Source organism: Schistocerca americana, chromosome 1 (genome assembly GCF_021461395.2).
Source record: "Schistocerca americana isolate TAMUIC-IGC-003095 chromosome 1, iqSchAmer2.1, whole genome shotgun sequence".
NCBI classification, from domain to species: Eukaryota; Metazoa; Arthropoda; class Insecta; order Orthoptera; family Acrididae; genus Schistocerca; species Schistocerca americana.
The window spans coordinates 1,073,077,271-1,073,101,455 of NC_060119.1; the positions used below are offsets into that span (position 1 = coordinate 1,073,077,271).

Below are 24,185 nucleotides of genomic sequence, written 5' to 3' on the forward strand. Positions count from 1 at the left end.
TGAACATACAAAAAATCTTATCTTTTCTCGCCCCCCTTTTTTTTTTGTTATACTACAACACATCATTATGAAAGTAGTGTATCACAGTGCACCGAACAAAGTGAGACTGCCAGTGAAGAATCTTTCTTAACATTTTTGAGCTGTCATTCTAAATTTTGTGAATTATTTAGGGGCAAAGAATTCTAACATTGGTGAAAACTATTTCAATATTTCCGCATAAACTGCCAACATTTCCGCATAAACTGCCAACATTTCCGCATAAACTGCCCACATTTCCGCATAAACTGCCCACATTTCCGCATAAACTGCCAACATTTCCGCATAAACTGCCAACATTTCCGCATAAACTGCCAACATTTCCGCATAAACTGCCAACATTTCCGCATAAACTGCCAACATTTCCGCATAAACTGCCAACATTTCCGCATAAACTGCCAACATTTCCGCATAAACTGCCAACATTTCCGCATAAACTGCCAACATTTCCGCATAAACTGCCAACATTTCCGCATAAACTGCCAACATTTCCGCATAAACTGCCAACATTTCCGCATAAACTGCCAACATTTCCGCATAAACTGCCAACATTTCCGCATAAACTGCCAACATTTCCGCATAAACTGCCAACATTTCCGCATAAACTGCCAACATTTCCGCATAAACTGCCAACATTTCCGCATAAACTGCCAACATTTCCGCATAAACTGCCAACATTTCCGCATAAACTGCCAACATTTCCGCATAAACTGCCAACATTTCCGCATAAACTGCCAACATTTCCGCATAAACTGCCAACATTTCCGCATAAACTGCCAACATTTCCGCATAAACTGCCAACATTTCCGCATAAACTGCCAACATTTCCGCATAAACTGCCAACATTTCCGCATAAACTGCCAACATTTCCGCATAAACTGCCAACATTTCCGCATAAACTGCCAACATTTCCGCATAAACTGCCAACATTTCCGCATAAACTGCCAACATTTCCGCATAAACTGCCAACATTTCCACATAAACTGCCAACATTTCCGCATAAACTGCCAACATTTCCGCATAAACTGCCAACATTTCCGCATAAACTGCCAACATTTCCGCATAAACTGCCAACATTTCCGCATAAACTGCCAACATTTCCGCATAAACTGCCAACATTTCCGCATAAACTGCCAACATTTCCGCATAAACTGCCAACATTTCCGCATAAACTGCCAACATTTCCGCATAAACTGCCAACATTTCCGCATAAACTGCCAATATTTCCGCATAAACTGCCAATATTTCCGCATAAACTGCCAATATTTCCGCATAAACTGCCAATATTTCCGCATAAACTGCCAATATTTCTGCATAAACTGCCAATATTTCCGCATAAACTGCCACAAGAAAGTAAAGAAAAATTAAATATAGTTTAAAGTCATTGCAAGTTTTTCTTCTTCACTGATACATTCCTTCACAGTTGTACATAATGCAAAGACCACATCCTTTAAGGAAATTTCACTCATAGTTGATACTAACTATGTACAGTAAATGTTCCTGCAGCCACGGCTTTCACCAACACACTACTGACGAGATTTCCTGAGCTTAACGTTTCACGAGAAAAGTGTCCTGTGGCCATCATGGACAGTGGTGTGCGCAACAAGAGTGAGCTGCTGCAAGTAAAACACACTTTTGTGGTCATAGCCCTACAGCAAAGCAGCACTTTTCACTCTTCTATGGAACAGGCTGCTCTCATGTTGATCTGAAGAGAATTGAATTAACGCTCATTACCACGATGGATAATTTTTTAATGGAATCCATTCATTCCTGGATGCTATCACGTTTGTCAAGTGTCAAGTTGGCAGTGCAACATACAGTTCACCTTGGTGAACAGCTCTTTGCTAGCTTTCTTTTGGGCACTGTTCTATCTGGCTGATGATCAGATTGTCAATAACTTTCCAAAAGACAGCATGTGCTGGAACACAGCAGTACGTTTAACGACCAATAACAGAGCATGACCCATTGCCGATGGGTAAGAGTGTGCTGTGCCACTTCTCATGAAACTTTCATATTCTGTCAACAAAAGGCTTTATCAACACTACCCTAAGGATAGTTTGTATCACAGCCCCATGGCACAATGTGAGCATTAGAATTATCGCATTTGAGGAATAGTGGGGGAGGCTGTATGACGAGTTGCTGAGAGCCTCCTGGTGTATTGGGTTGATTAGTAGGTAGATAGCCGGAACTTGCAGTGGCGCTGTAAAGCACATACTCTTTGGTATTGACTGCTTGTAAGTTGGCAATGAAATGATGAGTGGTACGCACCATCCAGGAAGAAGCCCACTCCACATTTAGAACTCTCCTTAGTAAGACCATTTTTCTTTTTTGTGGAGGCTATATCCTCTCAACACAAGTTAGGAAAAGGTGGACAGCATCAAACCTGTCCAATGACTGATGATTTTCTTTTTTTTTTAAGTCTCTTTTTAGACACAAGCCCCATTATATTCCCCAGAGCTAAAAGCTTAAATTCCTCCCTGTGAGTCCGTACACACTGATGCATTCCACTTGAAGAACATGGGAGCCATTTTATCAATGAAGTTTCTCCTTCCCTGTCTATGTCTGAGTGAGGACCCTGTGACAGTTGAGGTTTAGTTAAGGGACTGTACGGTTCCCTCAGAGAGACATCAGACTTCATATTCTACAGTCTCTGAAGCAGAATCACTACATCCATTGGATAAAACGAGATCTGCAGGGTCTGGCAGTTTACAACTACTTTCTTTTCATGAGAATGTTCTCTGTATGTTTTCTATTTGGATGCTCTTCAAACATATACCTGACATAGTAAGTGACAATATTATGAAAAGGACAGTTGCTATTCACCATATAATGGGGATGCTGAGTCAGATATGGGCACAACAAAAAGACTGTCAAACAAAGCTTTCAGCCAAACAGGCCTTCATCAGACACATGAACCATGAAAACAAGCTACAAACTATTAGTACAGAATAAGCAGATAACTTGGTAAATGCAATGCTTTTAAAAAATAGTGAAAAAAGGATACGCGCCGATAAGTTTGCTTGACATTGAGGTTTTTGCTGCATTCACCAGACAGTCTCGCCCCAGTTCATCAACTCCAACTGTAAGGTGTTCTTGGATATATTTACATGCCTCTCTAAAAACAAAGAAATACATTCCATAAATCTCACTAATAAGGAACAGCAAGTAAGAATACGAATATAACTCTAAGTATGCAATGAACTGCCTTTCCTGGACAATTATGTTCAGTGACCATATTTCTTAAAAACTATGCTTTAGTAAATATTTAGTCAACAAGAATCCAAGAAAGTCTGTAAAACATCACACAAATTAAACACAACGGATAAAATTTATACTGTAATGCTTAATGGTATGAAAGTGCAGTGAACACCCGAATTATATTTTGAAAGAGTGTTAAAGACTCAAAACCCGAATACATAATAAATGAAGAGCATAAATTGCGTGCACACGCACTGCGTGTACGCGCGCTGTGTGTGGTGTGTGTGTGTGTGTGTGTGTGTGTGTGTGTGTGTGTGTCATGCTTGCCTAAACACCATTCAAAGCACTTTCCAGCAGTAACCTTTCTTCATACTTCACCAGAGTATTTGTTGTGATATTTCATCCATATCACATAAGAACAATGTTCTCATCACTTAAAGCAAAATTTCTATGCAACAAGGAGACACATGAAGCAGCATTTCATATAGTGCACACTCATTAACTCTCTCTTCTTTTGTTAATCCGTAGCACACATGCTGTGCTCCAGGCAAATTCAGTCCTCCAACATAAATACATTGGATATGGAAAAACTTCACACTACAATAATAATAACAATAATAAGGATCAGTATCATCCATTTGAGAGCCAATGCTGGATATAAGAGTCCTTCAGATTTTTCTATGCGTAGTGGTCTTCCATTACACATGCACATGTTGCTCTTCATCAAAGTTTTCTAACCTAATCTACGCACCTTACATCTGGTCATAGACTCAATCTTTTCTTACAGCTCAGAATCCAGCAAAGAATGTAAAATCTCATATGCCTTCTGCCTTCCATCATGAGCAGGAATTATATTCATAAAGTTTCAATAAAATGCCTAGTTATAATTCAGCAATTAACCTTAGCCAGAGATGTTAGCATCAGATAAGGTAGTGTGCCCATCAATGCCTCCCTTGTGATGTTTCTCCTTTCCGTAGAGAAAGGTTAAGATTATCAAGGTTGATAGATTGCTACGCATCATAAAAATCTGTCGAGTGCACACAGGCTCAAGGGAAAGACTTGTATATGAGCTTTTGACCAAAGCCTTCTTCAGAAAAGAAAAAACACACAAACATTCCACAAGCAAGCACACTTCATATACGCACGACTGCTATCTCCAGCCATTCCAGCCAGACTGTAACAGGCTGTGGTTCTCCCCCTCTCCCTTGCCAGCCTCCTAACACTGCACCTGGTAGCTCTGTCTGCTACCTCTAGTCCCTGCATGCTCACCAGGCAGTGCCAAGTCCTCTTTCTCCACTGATACCCTGCCATCCCTCCCCCCGGGCTGGATTGTTGCTCCGGTTTGATGCACTTCTGTTGCAGTCTGCTCAGAGCAGCAGGAGATAGTGGTCACATGTGTGTGAGGTGCGAAAGTTTCTGTGCAACAGTCTTTTCATCATGTCTGTCTGCAATTCATGGCATTTTCAGGTGAGGAGCAATCTACTCTTTTCATAATACTGTTGGTATGTCAACCTGGAATTTCCATTGTTTGATTAAGATTATCAGTGATTGTGATCAGTCTTGCATTATCTGTCTTGGAGAGAGAGAGAGAGAGAGAGAGAGAGAGAGAGAGAGAGAGAGAGAGAGAGAGCGCACAACTATGTGCCACCATTTAAAAAATCATGTTATTGTGGTCTCCAGTTCAAAGACTGGTTTGATGCAGCTCTCCATGGTATTCTATACTATGCAAGCCTCTTCATTTCCAAATAACTAATAGAACCTACATCCTTCTGAATCTGCATACTGTATTCACCTCTTTGTCTCCCTCTATGATTTTTACACCCTAAACTTCCCTCAAATACTAAATTTGTAATCACCTGATGTCTCAGAATATGCCCTAACAGTCAATCCCTTCTTCTAGCCAAACTGTGCCACAAATTTCTTGTCCCCCCCCAATTCTTTTCAGTCTCTTATCAGTTATGTGATTACCCATCAAATCTTCAACATTCTTCATTGCACCATGTTTCAAAAGCTTCTATTCTCTTCTTGCCTGAATTGTTCATTGTCTACATTTCACTTCCATACAGAGCTACATTCCAAATACCTGCAGCAAAGGCTTCCTGACACTTAAATCAATATTAAATGTTAACGAATTTGTCTTCTTCAGACATTTTTTCCTTGCCATTTATATCCTGCATACTCTAATGATTGTATATATTATGTGAGACCATAAAAAGGAGAAGAATAAATAAATGTAAAATGAACAGTTTATTAGTGTTATCTATCTAATACTAATACTATCAGAAGTTGTGTCCTGAGATGAAGAGCTCATTCCTAATCAATGCCTTATTCAATCAGCTGTACATGGATCATAATTGAATGTTGTTAGTGGAGAAGAAGGTTGTTGCAAGAACTTCCTTGTTTAGCAGTTCATTCAGTTGGCTACATATCCTGTCTACCTAACTTCATGTTTATTACAATCATGTTTATTTCTTCCACTTGAGTATTTATCCTCATCCATTGGTATCTTTTCTTGCCTGTTGCTCTGAAACACAATAACAAAACAAACTGTTCCACTGAGTAAGATGGAAAACTGAACTGCTGGAGAGCCAGCTATGACAACTCTCTTCCATCTGGTGTGCAAGATACAGAAAATCGTAGAGAGAGAGAGGTGAATACAGTAAGCAGATTCAGAAGGCTGTAGGTTTCAGATTGCAGTAGTTATTCAGAGACTAGGCTTTAAGAGGCTAGATAGCAAGAAAAGCTGCATCAAACCAGTCTTCAGACCGAAGACCACAAAACAGGTAGAACACACACTATTACCATCAAGCATAGGACCAAGCCTACTTTCGAAGTTGATATACCACAATGAAATATTAGCAAGCTGTGAATGAATATACAGCAACTAACAAAAATGAAATGCCATTTTATGTCCAATTCATAGGTTCTGGGAAAACTTTTTACTCAACCCCAACAAAATCTGTACTGAGTCTTGAAAAAGCAAGACCAACTCAACCTGAATTACTTTACTGCAGAACACAGCAAAAACAATTTCAAAGAATCCCTGGGGTCTGAAACATTTTTTACTTAATTGAAGGTTTTCATGAAATAAGGGTTTAGTTCCTGTATGCTAATAAAGTAACCAAAGTCAGAATTAGGGGTTTTTTACACTATCACAAATGGAAATGACTTGGCACTAGCAAATCTTGAAATACTATATTTACATGACTGTAAGACTAGGTATTTTCCCATATTTATCACCTGAAAAATACATGGTCACATTACATTCACAGATTAACCTATGGCAGGTGAAATCAATGTTTTTACATTGGGTTAATAATTGGTATAGGCATCTTTTTTTATATATAGATTAAGCTTTAGCAGCTCAGGCTATATACAGATTCATTTTGAAGAATTAGAAAGGATTGGAGGGGGAAGATTGTCACCAGCTCAGCTGAGAACTAGGCCAAGTGTGGCAAATATTGGGCTGTGAACTGTGAGAATGTCTACCACATACATTGGCTTTTTGTGAACATCTACCACATTCAAACTGCATTTTGACTAATTTGTAGTCCAAACTGGACTGACTTTAAAATTGGACAAATACTCAAAACAGTACACATTTCTGCAGCGGACTGTAAAAGTCATAGATAGGGGCCAGTGGCATATTTGTTTCCTGCAAGAATGTTGTTAGTGCTCGCCACGAAGTATGATGGGAATGAATGGGGGTGTGTTAGATGCTGACTCTAGGCAGCCGCCGAGAGAGCAGCAGGCAGACAACATGTTTGGAAGCAAGACACAAAGGAATATTGTCAATACAGATGTGAAACCTGCTAAGTATTAGGAAGAAACAGACGTTTTATCACGTTCCACTGTAACCGCAACTTCAGAAATTGCAACATACTCAGAAAAACAGCCCTATATCTGTGAGAACAAAGATTAAAGTTTTATTGATGCCCATTTCACTTGCAGCAATTTAAGCTGTGCTATTAGGTCCTGTCCTAACCCCACCTCTAAAATTGTGACATATTTGGAAGAAACCATCATATTTGTGACAATCAAGATTATAAATTACATTCTGGGGCTACATAAACACATTTCTTCTTTTCTTGCCTCTCATTGGTTAGATGAAACTATGAACTCATGACTATATGATGATTAAAAATAGTGATATCATAAAGTGATGGCTTGTATAGTAAGCAAAAAAGGAAATGAAGATAAAAATTAATGTACAGCATTTCTTTTCCTGTATTCTATTTCTCCTTATATAGTCATTATGTACGCAATAAATAACTGGAGTTTATAATAGGTACAATGTTAACTTTTTAAGATAATATATTCCATCAATAAAGACGCTTGTGATTTAGATTTGTCAGACTAAGTTAAAAATAAAATTTTCTCAAGGAGCCTTAAGAAGCAAGGTGGAGGGGTTTGATGGTTTCTGGGGAGGGGGGGGGGGGGGGGGGTTGATAGTTTCTCAGGATAGTTTACGTCTATCTTCAAAAGTCCACCAGTTCAGTTTCTTCAGTATCTCTGTAACATTCTCCCACAGGTCAAGCAAACCTGTGACCATTCGTGCTGCCCTTGCCTGTATACGTTCAATATCTCATTAGTCCTCTTTCGTACAGGTCATACGCCATTGAGCAATATTCTAGAATGGATCATATGAGTTGTGCAGTTTAAAAGTGTATAGACAAAACTAAGTGCACAGAAGAGGTGATAGGTTTGTACTTGTGTTGCTTCCCCACCTCAACTTCAATTTAAATAGTGGCTGGGTTTGAACCCAGAATCCAAGGTATTGTAGGAAACTGTATAGCCAATGACACGACCCCTAGACCACAGGCAACTTAATGTAATCTTCATTCTTTCTTCTGCACTTGTTGTCTGCCAAAAGTCCATGGTTAGTCAAACGTATCTATGCTCATCCTCTTTTTTTCACAAGTTTGGTTGGGGGATCTTTGTAGTCGACATAAATGATAAAATTCTCCATAAAGAAGCCTCCTTTTGTAAATTTCATAAACAGAGCTCTTTTTTGCCTTGTTTTCCTAAAGAAAGACGCCGATCAATTGCTTCGAACGTCTTCCTGTCGGGACACCTTTGTTCTGGAAATCTGTCTCGATACAAACGTATCGCGCCACGGCTATTGCCCCGTGCTAATCCGTACATCAAATGGGCATCTGCCAACTCCGCATTTGTAAACATTGCACTGACTGCAAAACCACGTTCATGATGAACACTAACCTGTTGATGCTATGTACTGATGTGCTTCATGCTAGTACTGTAGAGCAATGAGTCGCATGTCAACAAAAGCACCGTAGTCAACATTACCTTCCTTCAATTGGGCCAACTGGCGGTGAATCGAGGAAGTGCAGTGCATACTGACGAAACTAAAATGAGCTCTAATGTGGAAATTAAGCGTTTCCGGACACATGTCCACATAACATCTTTTCTTTATTTGTGTGTGAGGAATGTTTCCTGAAAGTTTGGCCGTACCTTTTTGTAACACCCTGTATAAATGTAACATATTGTGCATACGGAGTAGAAGAAATCTATCACTGTACAATCATACTACTGACATCAAATTGCTCGAAACAGTATCTACCATAAAATACCTAGGAATAGCCATACTGAGAGACTAAGTGGAATGATCACATACAACACGTAGTAGGAAAACATTCCAATATGAAGGAACTAAACTGAAGAAAGAAATAGGTACCAAATACTGTTAATTGCTGACATGAGTTGAGAACAAGTGGTAGTTACACTAATCTTTCAAATTAAAATATCATTCCACAGACCTGTTTGATGTCTCAAACTTCTATGAAGTTTATATGTAGACTAGATGGGCAAATAAAAATTTGTACCAACGCCAGGGTTTTGAACCTGGCTCTCCTGCTCACTAGGCAGAAGCACTTACCAATACAAAACTCTGGCACAATGGCATTGAACAACTGCACGGACTACACTAGCACACCTCCCTCCTCAATCCAGATTCCCCATTCACACCTCAATTTACTTGGTATTCCCCTGAAACTAACAGCACTGCAGAGGTATTCTTCACCTCAGACTACATATATACATCACAGATGTACGAGACTCGAAAAGGTCCCTGAAACCATGTAGTTTTCTTTGATTAAAGAACCTATGCCCGAGTTTCAAACAGGACTCCCCATTTTTCTCGATGTTGGGGTGGTATTGAAACATAATTGGAGGGCCTCTGCAATGCTGTTCAAGTTTAGGGAGAATATCAAGTGCGCAGAGGCGTGAATGAAAATTTCAATTGAGGAGGGAGGTGTGCTAGGGTCGTCCCTACAGTTGTGCCAAGGCACTGTGCCACAGTGGCATAGTGGATAGTACATCTGCCTAGTGAGCAGTAGTCCGGGCATCGAATCCCACCATTGGTACAATTTCTAATTCTTTGCTTCAGTCTGCAAACAAACATCACTAACATTTCGGTAATGATGATTAATCAAAGACTAATGGAAAATAGGAATGTTTCCTCAATGCTAAGTAAGCAAGTGTTTACACACATTACACAATAATATTCATGTGGCAGTAAAGCACAGTCATTAGACTGGCAAGTGAACAGATTTTATTTTCCTCAATACACCAAGACAACACTATACTATACTATACTATATGAAAGCACTTGGATAGAGACAGTATTTCTTGATTTCTGAAAACCATGTGACTCAGTACCACACAACACTTATTGTCGAAAGTTCGATCATATGGGGTATCTAGTGAAATTTGCGACTGGATTGAGAGCTTTTTGGTAGGGAGGGCACAGTATGTTATCTTGGATGGAGATCATAGACAGATGTAGAAGCAACTTCAGGTGTGCCCAAGGGAATTGCGTTGGGAACCGTGCTGTCAATGTTTAATATTAATGACCTTGTGATCAATATTAATAGTAACCTCACACTTTTTGCAAGTGAGGTCGTTATTGTCTACTAAGTACAGTCTGGAAGCAGCTGCACAAATTTGCTGTCAGATCCTGATACGATTTCAAAGTGGTGAAAAGATTGGCAACTTGCTTTAAATGTTCAGAAAAGTAAAATTATGCACTTCACAAAATAAAAAAATGTACTATCCTGCAACTCATACAAATACCCGGGTGTAACACTTGGGAGGGCTATGAAATGAAATAACATAGGTTCAGTTGTGGGTAAAGCAGGTGGTAGTTCAGTTTATTGATAGAATAATGCGCAAGTGCAATCAATCTACAAAGGATACTGCTTACAAATCACTTGTGCAACCCAGTCTAGAATATTGCTCTAGTGTGTGGGATTTGTGCCAAATTGGGCCATCATGGGATAGTTAATGTATACAGAGAAAGGAAGAACAAATGGTCACACGTTAGACCCATGGGAGAGCGTTACAGAGATACTGAAGGAACTTAACGGGTATACTCTTTAAGACAGACATGAACTATCCCGAGAACGTCTATTGACAGGGTTTCAAGAACCAGCTTTAAATAAAGATTCTACGAATATATTACAACCCCCTATGTATCAATCACACAGGGATTGTGAGAGCAAGGTTAGACTAATTACAAAACACACAGATGCATTCAATGAATCATTCTTCCCACGCACCATATCTGATTGGAACAGGAAGAAACCTTAATAACTGGTACAATACGACATACCCTCTGACATGCATTTCGCGGTGGTTTGCAGAGTACGGATGTAGATGTAGGCACTTACTTGCATGCTAGACGATAGCCACTAATAATTGATGTAGGGTGTATCTTCTGCTTCACAAGTTCGTCAGCATTCTTCAACAGCTCTGCAGCAATTATTACCTGAAATCAAACATGCCCTTTTAAAACCATAACTGTAGACAGATTAGAACTAAAAGTCTACTTTAATACTGTAAAAAGCTGATCCTGTGGATCTGCAATCATATTAAGCAGCTACTTTTCTCGAGTTTGGTCTCACTGCTGATGCTAGCAGCATACAGGCATATTTTTCTGCTGCTCGCTCTGTAAAATTGACAGGCAGATTGCTTCAACAAATATTGATTTCTAAGTGTTTCATAAATCAAAATTTTTCTGATGCAGAAGCACTGAGCACTTTTAGTAACCGAGGAAAATGAAAATTTTACACCGCCATATAATGACACTGAAGGACATAGCTACTTCAAATGATAATGGAAAATCACAGGAAATACAAAGAACAAAATGTGGAACGACAGGTACACTGCACAACACGGAAAGAGAAATAAGGGTCCATATGGTGGCATATAGACAGTCACTTTCCCCTCGCTCTATTCAGGAACTGAATAGGAAACAAGATGACTATAGTTGGAGTGACGAACAATACATGTCGAGTTCAGGCTTGTTCTACACATCTACGTCATGCATTCTCTGACAACCAATGACCATTCAGTAGGGTTCTCGCTGCTCTGCTGTGAATGTCATTACCATTGTATACATTAAACGTGAATGTAGCAAGTTTAGTGAATTTTTCTTCCATTTGTTGTGAGTTGTCACGGCTGATCGTGGCGGTAAACGACAAATTTTGAACAAGCAAGCAAGCGATATAATTTGCTGTACACATGCTTTTTCAAGCCAAGAACACATTTATGTTCTTTCAGCAACCATCTCTGAATCGGCAATAATGCAATCCCCGTCTGTGTCTCGAGCTGCACGAACCACCGTCTTATGTGGATCAGACTGTAGTAGTGGTACATCCGCCATGCTTGCGGAAAATGTATGTGGATGTCAATGTAGAAACATTGTTTAGTATATAACTCTTGTGCAGATCATTTTTGTTCCTGGTATTGTATGTATGAACTGAGCTGTTTGTTGGAAAAAGAGATATATTATTATCAAGTTGTAATCCCAGGAATTTAAGACTGTCAACCTCTTCTATCTGCTCTTCTTCATGCTTTATGCATATGCTGGGTGGAAACATCTTACAGGTTCTGAATTGCATATAGTGAGTCTTTTCGAAGTCTAATGTCAGTGAGTTGGCTTTAAACCATTTATTAATATCCATGAAAATACCAGTAGCAGATCTTTCTAGAACTACACTTGACATACTATTTATTGCAATACTTGTGTCATCTGCAAACAAAACAAACTCTGCTTCTGGCAGTGTAACTGATGAGAGATCATTAATGTACACAAGAAAAAGAAATGGCCCTAAGATCGATCCTTGTGGGACACCACATGTAATTTCTTCCCATTTTGATGGTGACTGATGACTTAATTCACTAGTCCCTTGCAGTGACACCCTTTGTTTCTTGTTAGCGAGGTACGACTTGAACCATTTTGCAGCATTGCCCGTGACACCATAGAATTATAATTTATTTAAAAGGAAGTTGTGGTTCAAACAATCGAATGCCTTTGACAAATCACAGAAAATACCTGCTGCTTGTAACTTGTTATTTAATGAATTAAGTACATTTTCCCTGTAGGTGTAAATAGCCTTTTCGATATCAGAACCCTTCAGAAATCCAAACTGTGTTCTTAATAATATGTTATTTGTGGTCAGATGGTTGAGAAGCTGGCTGTACATTACTTTTTCTAAAATTTTTGAGAATGCTGGCAAAAGCGAAATCGGTCTGTAGTTTGATGGTATCTCTTTATCCCCTTTCTTGAACAGAGGCTTAACATCTGCATATTTTAACCAGTCAGGAAATATCCCAGTTATAATTGACTGGTTACACAAGTAAGTTAGAATTATACTAAACTCACAAGAACATGCCTTAATTAACTTTGCTGACATTTCATCGTAACCACTAGAATGATTTGTTTTTAAAGATTTTATTATGGAAGTTATTTCTTTTGGTGAACTGAGTGACTTTAAATATGATGCTGGCAACAATCAGAGCAAAATGCCTCGGACCTTTGGAGGTGACGGAGTCCCACCTCTAACTGACAAACCAGGGACTCCTATGATACGACGTGGCAAACAAATGGTAATGAGATGGGGAGCTATTAATATCAATGGGGGCTACTCTGGGAAGAAGGTAGAGCTGGCAGAGGCTGCAAGTAAGATGGGGCTGGACGTTTCAGCTGTTAGTGACATTCGGGTAAGGGGTGAGAAAGAAGAGGAAGTGGGAGAATACCTGTCAGGAGTCAAAGCAGGAATAGCACAATGAGGTGTAGGGCTTTACATCAGGAAAGAAATGGAACCCAGCGTAGTTGCAATAAGGTATGTAAACGAACAACTGATGTGGATAGATTTGACAGCGTCTAGCAAGAAAATTAGGATTGTGTCGGTACATTCGCATTGTGAAGGGACAGATCAAGATAAGATGGATAGTTTTTGTGACGCACTCAGTGATGTAGTTGTTAAAGTAAAGGACAAGGACAGTGTTCTGCTCATGGGTGATTTTAATGCCAGGATTGGAAATCGAACAGAAGGGTATGAAAAGGTTATGGGTAAATTTGGAGAGGATATGGATGCCAACAGGAACGGGAAACAACTCTTGGATTTCTGTGTCAGTACGGCCTTAGTAATCACAAACTCCTTTTTTAAACATAAGAACATTCACCGGTATACTTGGGAAGGCAGGGGAACCAGATCTGTCATTGACTATATAACAACAAGATCAGGAATTCAGGAAGGCTGTGAGGGACACACGTGTATTCAGGGTATTCTGACACTGATCACTATTTAATCTGCAGTGAAACTGGTATTGTGAGGCCGAAAGTGCAGGAGGTCAAGGCCATATGTAGGAGGATAAGAGTGGAGAAACTTCAGGATAAGGAAATCAGGCACAAGTACACAACAGTGATCTCAGAAAGGTACCAGTTAGTTGAATGTAGTCAATTACAGTCAATGGAAAAGAAATGGACAAGGTACAGGGACACAGTACTAGAAGTGGCTAAAAAATGTCTTGGAACAGTAGTGTGTAAAGGTAGGATGAAGCAAACAGCTTGGTGGAATGAAACAGTCAAGGCAGCCTGTAAAAGGAAAAAGAAGGCATATCAAAAATGGCTACATACTAGAACTCGGGTAGACAGAGAAAGTTATGTTGAAGAAAGAAACAAAGCCAAACAGATAATTGCAGCATCCAAGAAGAAATCTTGGGGAGACTTTGGAAACAGGTTGGAGACTTTGGGTCAAGCTGCTGGAAAACCATTCTGGAGTGTAATTAGCAGTCTTCGAAAGGGAGGTAAGAAGGAAATGACAAGTATGTTGGACAGGTCAGGAAAACTGCTGGTGAATCCTGTGGATTCCTTGGGCAGATGGAGGGAATATTTTGAAGAGTTGCTCAATGTAGGTGAAAATACAATGTTTCAGATTTCGATGTACAATGGGATAGGAATGATGATGGAAAGAGGATCACATTTCAGGAAGTGGAGAAAATGGTCAATAGATTGCAGTGCTATAAAGCAGCTGGGGTGGATGAAATTAAGTCGGAACTCATCAAATACAGTGGAATGTCAGGTCTTAAATGGCTACACAGGATAATCGAAATGGCATGGGAATCGGGACAGGTTCCATCAGACTGGACAAAAGTAGTAATCACACCAATCTTTAAACATGGAAACAGAAAAGATTGTAACAACTATAGAGGTATCTCTTTAATCAGCGTTGTGGGTAAAATCTTTTCAGGTATTGTTGAAAGGAAAGTGCGAGTATTAGTTGAGGACAAGTTGGATGAAAATCAGTGTGGGTTTAGGCCTCTTAGAGGTTGTCAGGACCAGATCTTTAGCTTACGGCAAATAATGGAGAAGTGTTACGAGTGGAACAGGGAATTGTATCTATGCTTTATAGATCTAGAAAAGGCATATGACCGGGTTCCTAGGAGAAAGTTATTGTCTGTTCTAGGAGATTATGGAATAGGAGGCAAACTTTTGCAAGCAATTAAAGGTCTTTACACGGATAGTCAGGCAGCAGTTAGAGGTGACAGTAAATTGAGTTCGTGGTTCAGAGTAGTTTCAGGGGTAAGACAAGGCTGCAACCTGTCTCCACCGTTGTTCATATTATTTATGGATCATATGTTGAAAACAATAGACTGGCTTGGTGGTATTAAGATATGTGAACACAAAATAAGCAGTCTCACATATGCAGATGACTTAGTTGTGATGGAAGATTCGATTGAAAGTTTGCAAAGTAATATTTCAGAGCTAGATCAGAAATGTAAGGACTATGGTATGAAGATTAGCAGGTCCAAAATGAAAGTAATGTCAGTGGGAAAGAAATATAAACGGATTGAGTGCCAAATAGGAGGAACAAAGTTAGAACAGGTGGATTGTTTCAAGTACTTAGGATGCATATTCTCACAGGATGGCAGCATAGTGGAAGAACTGGAAGCGAGGTGTAGCAAAGCTAATGCAGTGAGTGCCCAGCTACGATCTACTCTTCTGCAAGAAGGAAGTCAGTACCAAGACTAAGTTATCTGTGCACCGTTCAATCTTTCTACCAACTTTGTTCTAGAGGAGCGAAAGCTGGGTGGATTCAGGTTACCTTATCAACAAGGTTGAGGTTACGGATATGAAAGTAGCTAGGATGATTGCAGGTACTAGTAGATGAGAACAATAGCAGGAGGGTGTCCACAATGAGGAAATCAAAGAAAAACTGGGAATGAACTCTATAGATGTAGCAGTCAGGACGAACAGGCTTAGATGGTGGGGTCATGTTACACGAATGGGAGAAGCAAGGTTACCCAAGAGACTCATGGGTTCAGCAGTAGAGGGTAGGAGGAGTCGGGGCAGACCAAGGAGAAGGTACCTGGATTCGGTTAAGAATGATTTTGAAGTAATAGGCTTAACATCAGAAGAGGCACCAATGTTAGCACTGAATAGGGGATCATGGAGGAATTTTATAAGGGGGACTATGCTTCAGACTGAATGCTGAAAGGCATAATCAGTCTTAAATGATGAGGATGATGATGATGATGATGATGATTATTAAGTGAGTGACACATTCATGTACCTGAAGCTATTTGTAAACGCTAGTTTCAGATATTCAAGGGCATTATTTACTGATCCTGACAATCCCATTCTATCAATAATGGATATAAAGTACTTGTTAAATAGATTTGCCACACTATGCCCATCGGTTACTAATGTGTCATCTACCCTTAGTGCTACTTGCTCCTGTTCCTTTCTGGTTCTACCAGTCTCCTCTTTCACTATATCCCATATTGTTTTTATTTTGTTCTCTGACATTGCTATCTTCTCGTAGTGCATTTGCTTAGATGTCTGAATTACTTTTTATTAACATTTTACAGTATTTTTAATATTTTACAGAATTTTACAGTATTTAGCTAAATCATCAGCATTGGAGCTCTTCTTGGTCGACAGATACATTTTCCTTTTTGTCTTACAGGAAATCTTTATTCCTTGTGTGATCCATGGATTTATTATAGACTTCAGTTTAATTTGAGTAACTTTTAGAGGAAAACAGTTTTCAAACATGGTACTGACATTATTCATGAATGCGTTATATTTTTCATTCATGTCATGAGCACTATAAACATCTTTCCAGTTCATATCTTTGAGCAGTTTTCTAAAACACTCAATTTTTGTTTGACTGACTACTCTCCTGTACTCAGATTTAGCAGTCTTGATAATCTGCTTACAATTTACATCTAAAACAAGGAGCTGCATGTCATGATCTGATAGTCCATTTATTACAGGTTTTATGAAATGATTTTGTTCCTTTCATTTGTCTATAAAAAAGTTATCAATGGCTGTCCTTGAGGATTTGCAGTGCAAATAAAATAAGTATGGTTAATGTCTCATGTTAAAGGTATTTTGAATCTGTCACTGCAACTACAAGAAAATGCATATTTTGTCACCAAATGGGTTTTATTTTATTGAAATAAAACATCAGTGTTCTGTAAACATATTTACAGTATGGCTTGCTTTCTAAATAAAAAAAAAACAGTTCACTACAAAAGATGCTGATTTTACTTATGGTACTTTACGTCCAATCTTTGCTTACATCAGGAAATGCTGTCTTCTATTTCTTCTATGATTCCTTCATTTGCGACTATTGATTCCAACTTAACCAACATTACTTCACAGTGATGTTAAACACAACACTATGCGGCGTCACAAAATAATATGAAAGTAAGAAGGAATAAACAGTGCAAAACAAAGGAATACCTCAAGAATGTGCAAACAGATGGTGTTTCTTGATGCGAGCGAAAACTGGGCATAAAATACTATAAGTAAAATCAACATCTTTTGTAACTGTTTTTCGATCAAGAAAGCAAGTGACATTGTAAATATCTTTCATTACAGACACTGCTGATGATTTCAGTAAAACTAAATGCTTGTGGTGACATGTTATTTTCGCCTGTTGCCAAGACACATTTAAAACACCTTTAACATTTACATAGCAACTATGGACCACTGAGTCACACAAATGAAAACATCTCAAATTAATATACAAACGTTATTATAAAAGGCAAAGCAATAAGCAATGCCTTAAACTGTGGCTAGGCAGGAACATAATAGCGCAGCTCATGAGCAACAACGGCATTTATATTCCTCCTTGTAAAAAAAATACAAGGCTCTTTATGTATGAATATGTTGTTTTCCATCACTTGTGTGGGGCCATTAAAGGAGCAACGGCTCTACAGCATTGTTGATTCTGAAGGTTGGCCACAGAGTTAATCAGAAGTTGTTTGATTTCTACTGATTTAGCTGCAGGGAGTAGACACACCATATCATTGTCATTCACTATGCTTATATTGTCAGTGCTGTAAGAACTGTAAACTTTAGCAATCAATGATGGATGCAAATAACAGCTGTGACTCAGTTGAGAAACATGGATCTACAAGTTTGCAGTTCCAAGTTTGTTCGAGTGGGCAATATGACACTAATTTTAAATTACCGGAGAGTAATTAAGCAGATGACACAAACAACTGTGCAGCAGGATGAAAATTTGATATCACTGAAGTAAACGTTTTTAAGTTGTATCACATGAAGAATTAATCAAAGAATGCCAGTTCTATGCAACTAATTTCCAGGAGTCCAAAGCAGGGAAGGTTTCATGATGTTGAGTACCTGGTTGTTCAGTACATCCAAGACAAGCACAATGAAGGCTCCCCAATTAAGCAAGAAATTATACGAATGAAGGCACTGGAGATGAAGAATTTTCCAACTGCATGTGTTGCAGAATTCAAAGCAAGCACTGGCTGATGCGCGAGATACACACCATCTTGAAGACTACCCACAGCATACGATAAAGACTATTCGAATATCAGCGACTACTTGCGTTTCAGCAGCTATTTGCTAGATCATACAGGCAAAGCTGATCAGACACCTGTTTATTTTATGCCATCAAATGTTACTGTTTATGTGAAGGGCATTAAAAATGATCCCGTAACAACATCGCGATTAAAATGCTAGTATAACAGTACTGGTGGGTGAGCTGGCAGAAAAATTACACCAAAAGGAGATTTGCCTGGAGGGCTCATCTTTAGATGCCAAGAAAATGGGCGGATGACAAATGACCAGAAGCAGCTGGTTGAAGGTTGTTTGGAACAGAATACCAGGCTCTTTGTTTAACCCTCAAGCAGGTGCAGTGTATTTTGGATGGATGTAAATAGTAACTGTCTTTATGTTACAAACGTAAAGATGTATAAGCAAGATCACAGTTTAACCTTCGTTTGATTAAGCAACAATAAAATAAACTTACATTATGGAAGCTATATCTCTGTTTAATTAAATAGTAATAAAACAAACATACATACACTCCTGGAAATTGAAATAAGAACACCGTGAATTCATTGTCCCAGGAAGGGGAAACTTTATTGACACATTCCTGGGGTCAGATACATCACATGATCACACTGACAGAACCACAGGCACATAGACACAGGCAACAGAGCATGCACAATGTCGGCACTAGTACAGTGTATATACACCTTTCGCAGCAATGCAGGCTGCTATTCTCCCATGGAGACGATCGTAGAGATGCTGGATGTAGTCCTGTGGAACGGCTTGCCATGCCATTTCCACCTGGCGCCTCAGTTGGACCAGCGTTCGTGCTGGACGTGCAGACCGCGTGAGACGACGCTTCATCCAGTCCCAAACATGCTCAATGGGGGACAGATCCGGAGATCTTGCTGGCCAGGGTAGTTGGCTTACACCTTCTAGAGCACGTTGGGTGGCACGGGATACATGCGGACGTGCATTGTCCTGTTGGAACAGCAAGTTCCCTTGCCGGTCTAGGAATGGTAGAACGATGGGTTCGATGACGGTTTGGATGTACCGTGCACTATTCAGTGTCCCCTCGACGATCACCAGTGGTGTACGGCCAGTGTAGGAGATCGCTCCCCACACCATGATGCCGGGTGTTGGCCCTGTGTGCCTCGGTCGTAAGCAGTCCTGATTGTGGCGCTCACCTGCACGGCGCCAAACACACATACGACCATCATTGGCACCAAGGCAGAAGCGACTCTCATCGCTGAAGACGACACGTCTCCATTCGTCCCTCCATTCACGCCTGTCGCGACACCACTGGAGGCGGGCCGCTTGATGTTGGGGCGTGAGCGGAAGACGGCCTAACGGTGTGCGGGACCGTAGCCCAGCTTCATGGAGACGGTTGCGAATGGTCCTCGCCGATACCCCAGGAGCAACAGTGTCCCTAATTTGCTGGGAAGTGGCGGTGCAGTCCCCTACGGCACTGCGTAGGATCCTACGGTCTTGGCGTGCATCCGTGCGTCGCCGCGGTCCGGTCCCAGGTCGACGGGCATGTGCACCTTCCGCCGACCACTGGCGACAACATCGATGTACTGTGGAGACCTCACGCCCCACGTGTTGAGCAATTCGGCGGTACGTCCACCCGGCCACCTGCATGCCCACTATACGCCCTCGCTCAAAGTCCGTCAACTGCACATACGGTTCACGTCCACGCTGTCGCGGCATGCTACCAGTGTTAAAGACTGCGATGGAGCTCCGTATGCCACGGCAAACTCGCTGACACTGACGGCGGCGGTGCACAAATGCTGCGCAGCTAGCGCCATTCGACAGCCAACACCGCGGTTCCTGGTGTGTCCGCTGTGCCGTGCGTGTGATCATTGCTTGTACAGCCCTCTCGCAGTGTCCGGAGCAAGTATGGTGGGTCTGACACACCGGTGTCAATGTGTTCTTTTTTCCATTTCCAGGAGTGTAGTATCACTCTGCTGCCCTGTACAGGTGTTAACCCACAGTAATTACCCACTCCAAGCATTAAAAAAGCATGGTTGCTTCAGATCCCGGCCAACCACTTATTTGATTCTCGATCATCTTGTGAACAACTGCCTCATTGTGGGATTGTGCTGCTAGCCTGAAATCTGGGTGATTTTCTTGCATAGATTGTAAATTTTTTCTGAATTCTCATTGTTGATTGGATACTACTACTGTTCACTTACACGTATGACAGCACAACTTATCACTGTTTTAGCTGAAGCTATAATGAAGGAATAGGTATGCGCTTACAATTGTAAAACAATTTAACAGTGCAAGACAACGTTATTTGTGGATGGTATACTTTATACAGAGGGCACCAGCTCGAGTAAGGTAAATGTTGGTGCTGAACTATGAAGAGACATCTTCCCAAGGAAGCTAAAAATCTGACAGCAAACAACAACACAGACTAATAATTCCTGGTAATATGAGCTCACAACTTCAAATAATGGATGCTCTTATGAACAGACCTTTAAGGCTTACCTGCAACAGTGAGTTGCTTCTTCTAGGAGACTGCCCCCACTCCAGGGGAGGAGGCGGAATATGCATTAAAGAAAACTTCAGTACTCATGCTGGGCTAATGGATCCTTATTGGGCACAATCTCAAGTGAATGTATTATTAAATGATTCAGCAACTGCTTCATGTCTAATGCTACGGATGCCTCAGAAGATGGACGAGTGTCAGAAAGGAAGAAACGTCAGCAGGCTTACATATGAAGATAGTGATACCACTGAGGAAGATTATTAGTATTAAAAATATTGATATCTCTCTTATCATCAAAAGTAGACAGTCAATAAATGGTGCAAGTTTAAAATAAGTGTAATGTTAACTTTTTAATGATATAATTTATATCAATAAATCAGTTTGTTGTTTTGATTAGTCAGATTATGTTAAAAATAAAATTTAACCAAGGAGCCTCTTTTTAAAAAAAGAGTGAGGGGGTTTTACACTTGGGTAAATATGGCAATTACTCCTTCCGACTCCATTTGCAAATGAGGAATAACTATATACGCTCTGGTATGTTCCCTGATCATTCTTATTCACATGACACTCATGCAAAGTGCCCTACGATAGCATAATTGTTGTGAAGTTTTCCTCAAACGCCAATTCTCTACATTTACCCAACAGGTTTGGGGAAAACATTGTCAGCTTCCCAAGTTTCCCACTTATTCACTGAAAATCTCTTTTAAACTTTCATACAAGCTGCACCAATTTGTCACAACCCTAATCACCGATCTCCAAACGTGGCCACTGTCTGCTTTCAAGCTTATTTGTTATGGATCTGAAAATCTGAGCAATAATCAAGATCTCACCTGAGTATCGATTTTGATTTGACTGCCTTTACAGGTACATCTCCTTTTCTCCAGAATCCTCCCAACAAATCAAACTACCATCCACCTTCCCTACTACTTCTCCATACTGTACCCAATAAATACTTAAATGATGTGACAAGATACCCAAAGCTTTCTACTAATTTCAAAAGATATATTATCTGGTTCCTTCTGTTATGCTCATTATCTTGCATTCATTTGTGTTTAGAGAGAGCTAACTTTTAGTATGCTAAGTGGAAACACAAAGTACTTCTGCACTTTCCTGCGAGCAACAGTATCATAAGCAAATAAAATGGTGCTGATCCTGTATGACGACAAAATTATCTTTATCACGAACATTAGTTGTCCTTTAACATTTCCTGCATAACACACTATACATTGCATTATTCCCTATGTAACATTCAATTTCTGTATAACAAACTGGTTTCTATCACCCAAAAATTCTTCAAGCCAACAGGAAGAAATCTATTTGTTCACCTACATCTTTTATTTGCAAAGCATTGTGTATTGGAGGAAATGCAATAACAGTGCTTGTTAAGAATGGGTCCCCGTCAATCCATGCTGAGTTCTCATGAAAAACTTTTAGCCCTCCAGTAATGTAAATGTCTGAGCTTTGAATATTGTTTAGGGTCCTGCAATGGACTGATATTTAGAATAATAACATGTCATCCTGTGCATTCATTCTTTTACACTTTCTTTAATCACAAATGACTTTCACTTTTCCCCCAATCACCAGGGCTTTTTGCAATAAGAGACCCTTGATGTGTCAACTTTCCGTGTTTTTTCAGCACTGATACTGATTCAAGTCTTCACACATGGTCCATAGAGCAGTGATATGACTGCCACATTATACAGCGACACACCTTATAACTGTCACTATATGTGCTCTTAATGTACTATATTGTGCATCAGAAGCACCTGATGATTGTGTCTTATCTTATTCATCTCTCTTTTTTTTTGTTTTTTTTACTTCATTCATTAAATCATATTACTTTTTCAACTTTTTTCCCTTTTACGATGATATACTGAACATAAAACAAAAACAACTGGAATTCTGAAATAAGTGAAGCTATAGGGTTATTTATAACATTCTTTTTCAATTTTTTTCCAGCTTTGTTATTACATTTCATCAGACAACCTGGGACACCTTACAATAGCCCATATATGCGATGAGGTATACATTGTTTGAATTTGGCCTTAAGTAAAATTCTCTGAACAGAAGTTCTAGAAATATCCTGTTCATGAGAGAGAGCATACAACTAGACTTTTTGGGGCTCTGGACAACTTTCAGCTTAGTTAATATGGTCACTAGGGATGAAACCAAATGGGAGACTGCGAATATTTCCAGCTTATGGAAAAACATCACTTGCAAAGGTTCTAAAGGAGTGGCGAGGTCCCATTGCTTATGCTTGTCAACTAATAGACAATTCTGCATCAGTGCTTTCTGTCGTAGTTTTGATGAAGCAATGCTATCTCTCATGAAGACAGAATGAAAAGCTCAAAAATTATTTTAAAAAATTACTGGACATGTCACTTTAACTGGAAAAATTTATAGCTATCACACATGCTCGGGTGTCATTTTCACAAATGATATTCCTACAGATCTTTGGTCGCATTCTTGGGGGATTACTTTCATCAGGGATGCCATGCTGAGGGACAGATTTTAGGAGCTTTTCACCAGATTTCTGTTTCGGTGAAAAATTAACCTGAGCTGAATGCCTGCCAGCCAAGAAATTTGCTCTTGCATCCGTAATTTGGGGAAAGTTCACGGAAAACTGTATTTGTTCTTATGGTCCTGGAGAAAACACAACCACAGACAAGCAACTGTTACCCAGCATAACAACAAGCACGTTCAGTCATTTCATGTCCAACAGTGTCTCACATTCTGGATTGCTGCTGATGTAGCAACACAATACATGTGTAACACTTTCCCATACCTTGGAAAACTGAACATGCATAGAGAGAAGCAACCACTCAGAGTACGTCATTCCGCATATTATGGAGCCTTTTCTAACTCAAGGAAAAAACGTGATAACAGGCAACTTTGCATCTTCTTGCTCAGAAGCTCAAAGAAATAAAAACTTCATTAGTCAGTATAATGAACAATCTATTATGAAATCCCTTATGAGATAACCAAACCAAATGCTGAAATACACTCCACCACCGTCCTGTGTCAAGCTGGCAACACAAACTTCACCGTGACTGTATATCAAGGTAAGAAGAATGTCATCTTTCCAAATACATGGCATGCCCAAGTAGCAATAAAGAAGGAAAGGAGAAACCTAAAACCATAATATTCTACAGTGCAAAAAAATTTGGGGTGGACATGGTTGATCAAATTAGCCGTAAATATGCTACAAAGGTTGCATGTAGGAGATGGCCGATGCAGTCTTCTACATCTCTAATATTGCAACAGTAAATGCATTTATCATCTACAAAACACAATGAACAAGAAAATGGAACAGAAGAAGGTTATAATTCAGCTGGCAAA

General features: G+C 39.8%; 1 protein-coding gene across 1 annotated transcript in view; it reads right to left on the bottom strand.

Annotated features, from left to right (window-relative positions):
• The window catches only part of LOC124617353 (T-complex protein 1 subunit alpha), a 75,113-nt gene that overhangs the window by 40,828 nt on the left and 10,100 nt on the right, over positions 1-24,185 (bottom strand). Inside the window, exons 4-5 of the mRNA XM_047145257.1 lie at positions 10,923-11,020; positions 3,041-3,151 (exon numbers count right to left, since the gene is read on the bottom strand). Coding sequence (XP_047001213.1) covers positions 3,041-3,151; positions 10,923-11,020 — 209 coding nt within the window. The remainder of the gene's footprint in view (positions 1-3,040; positions 3,152-10,922; positions 11,021-24,185) is intronic.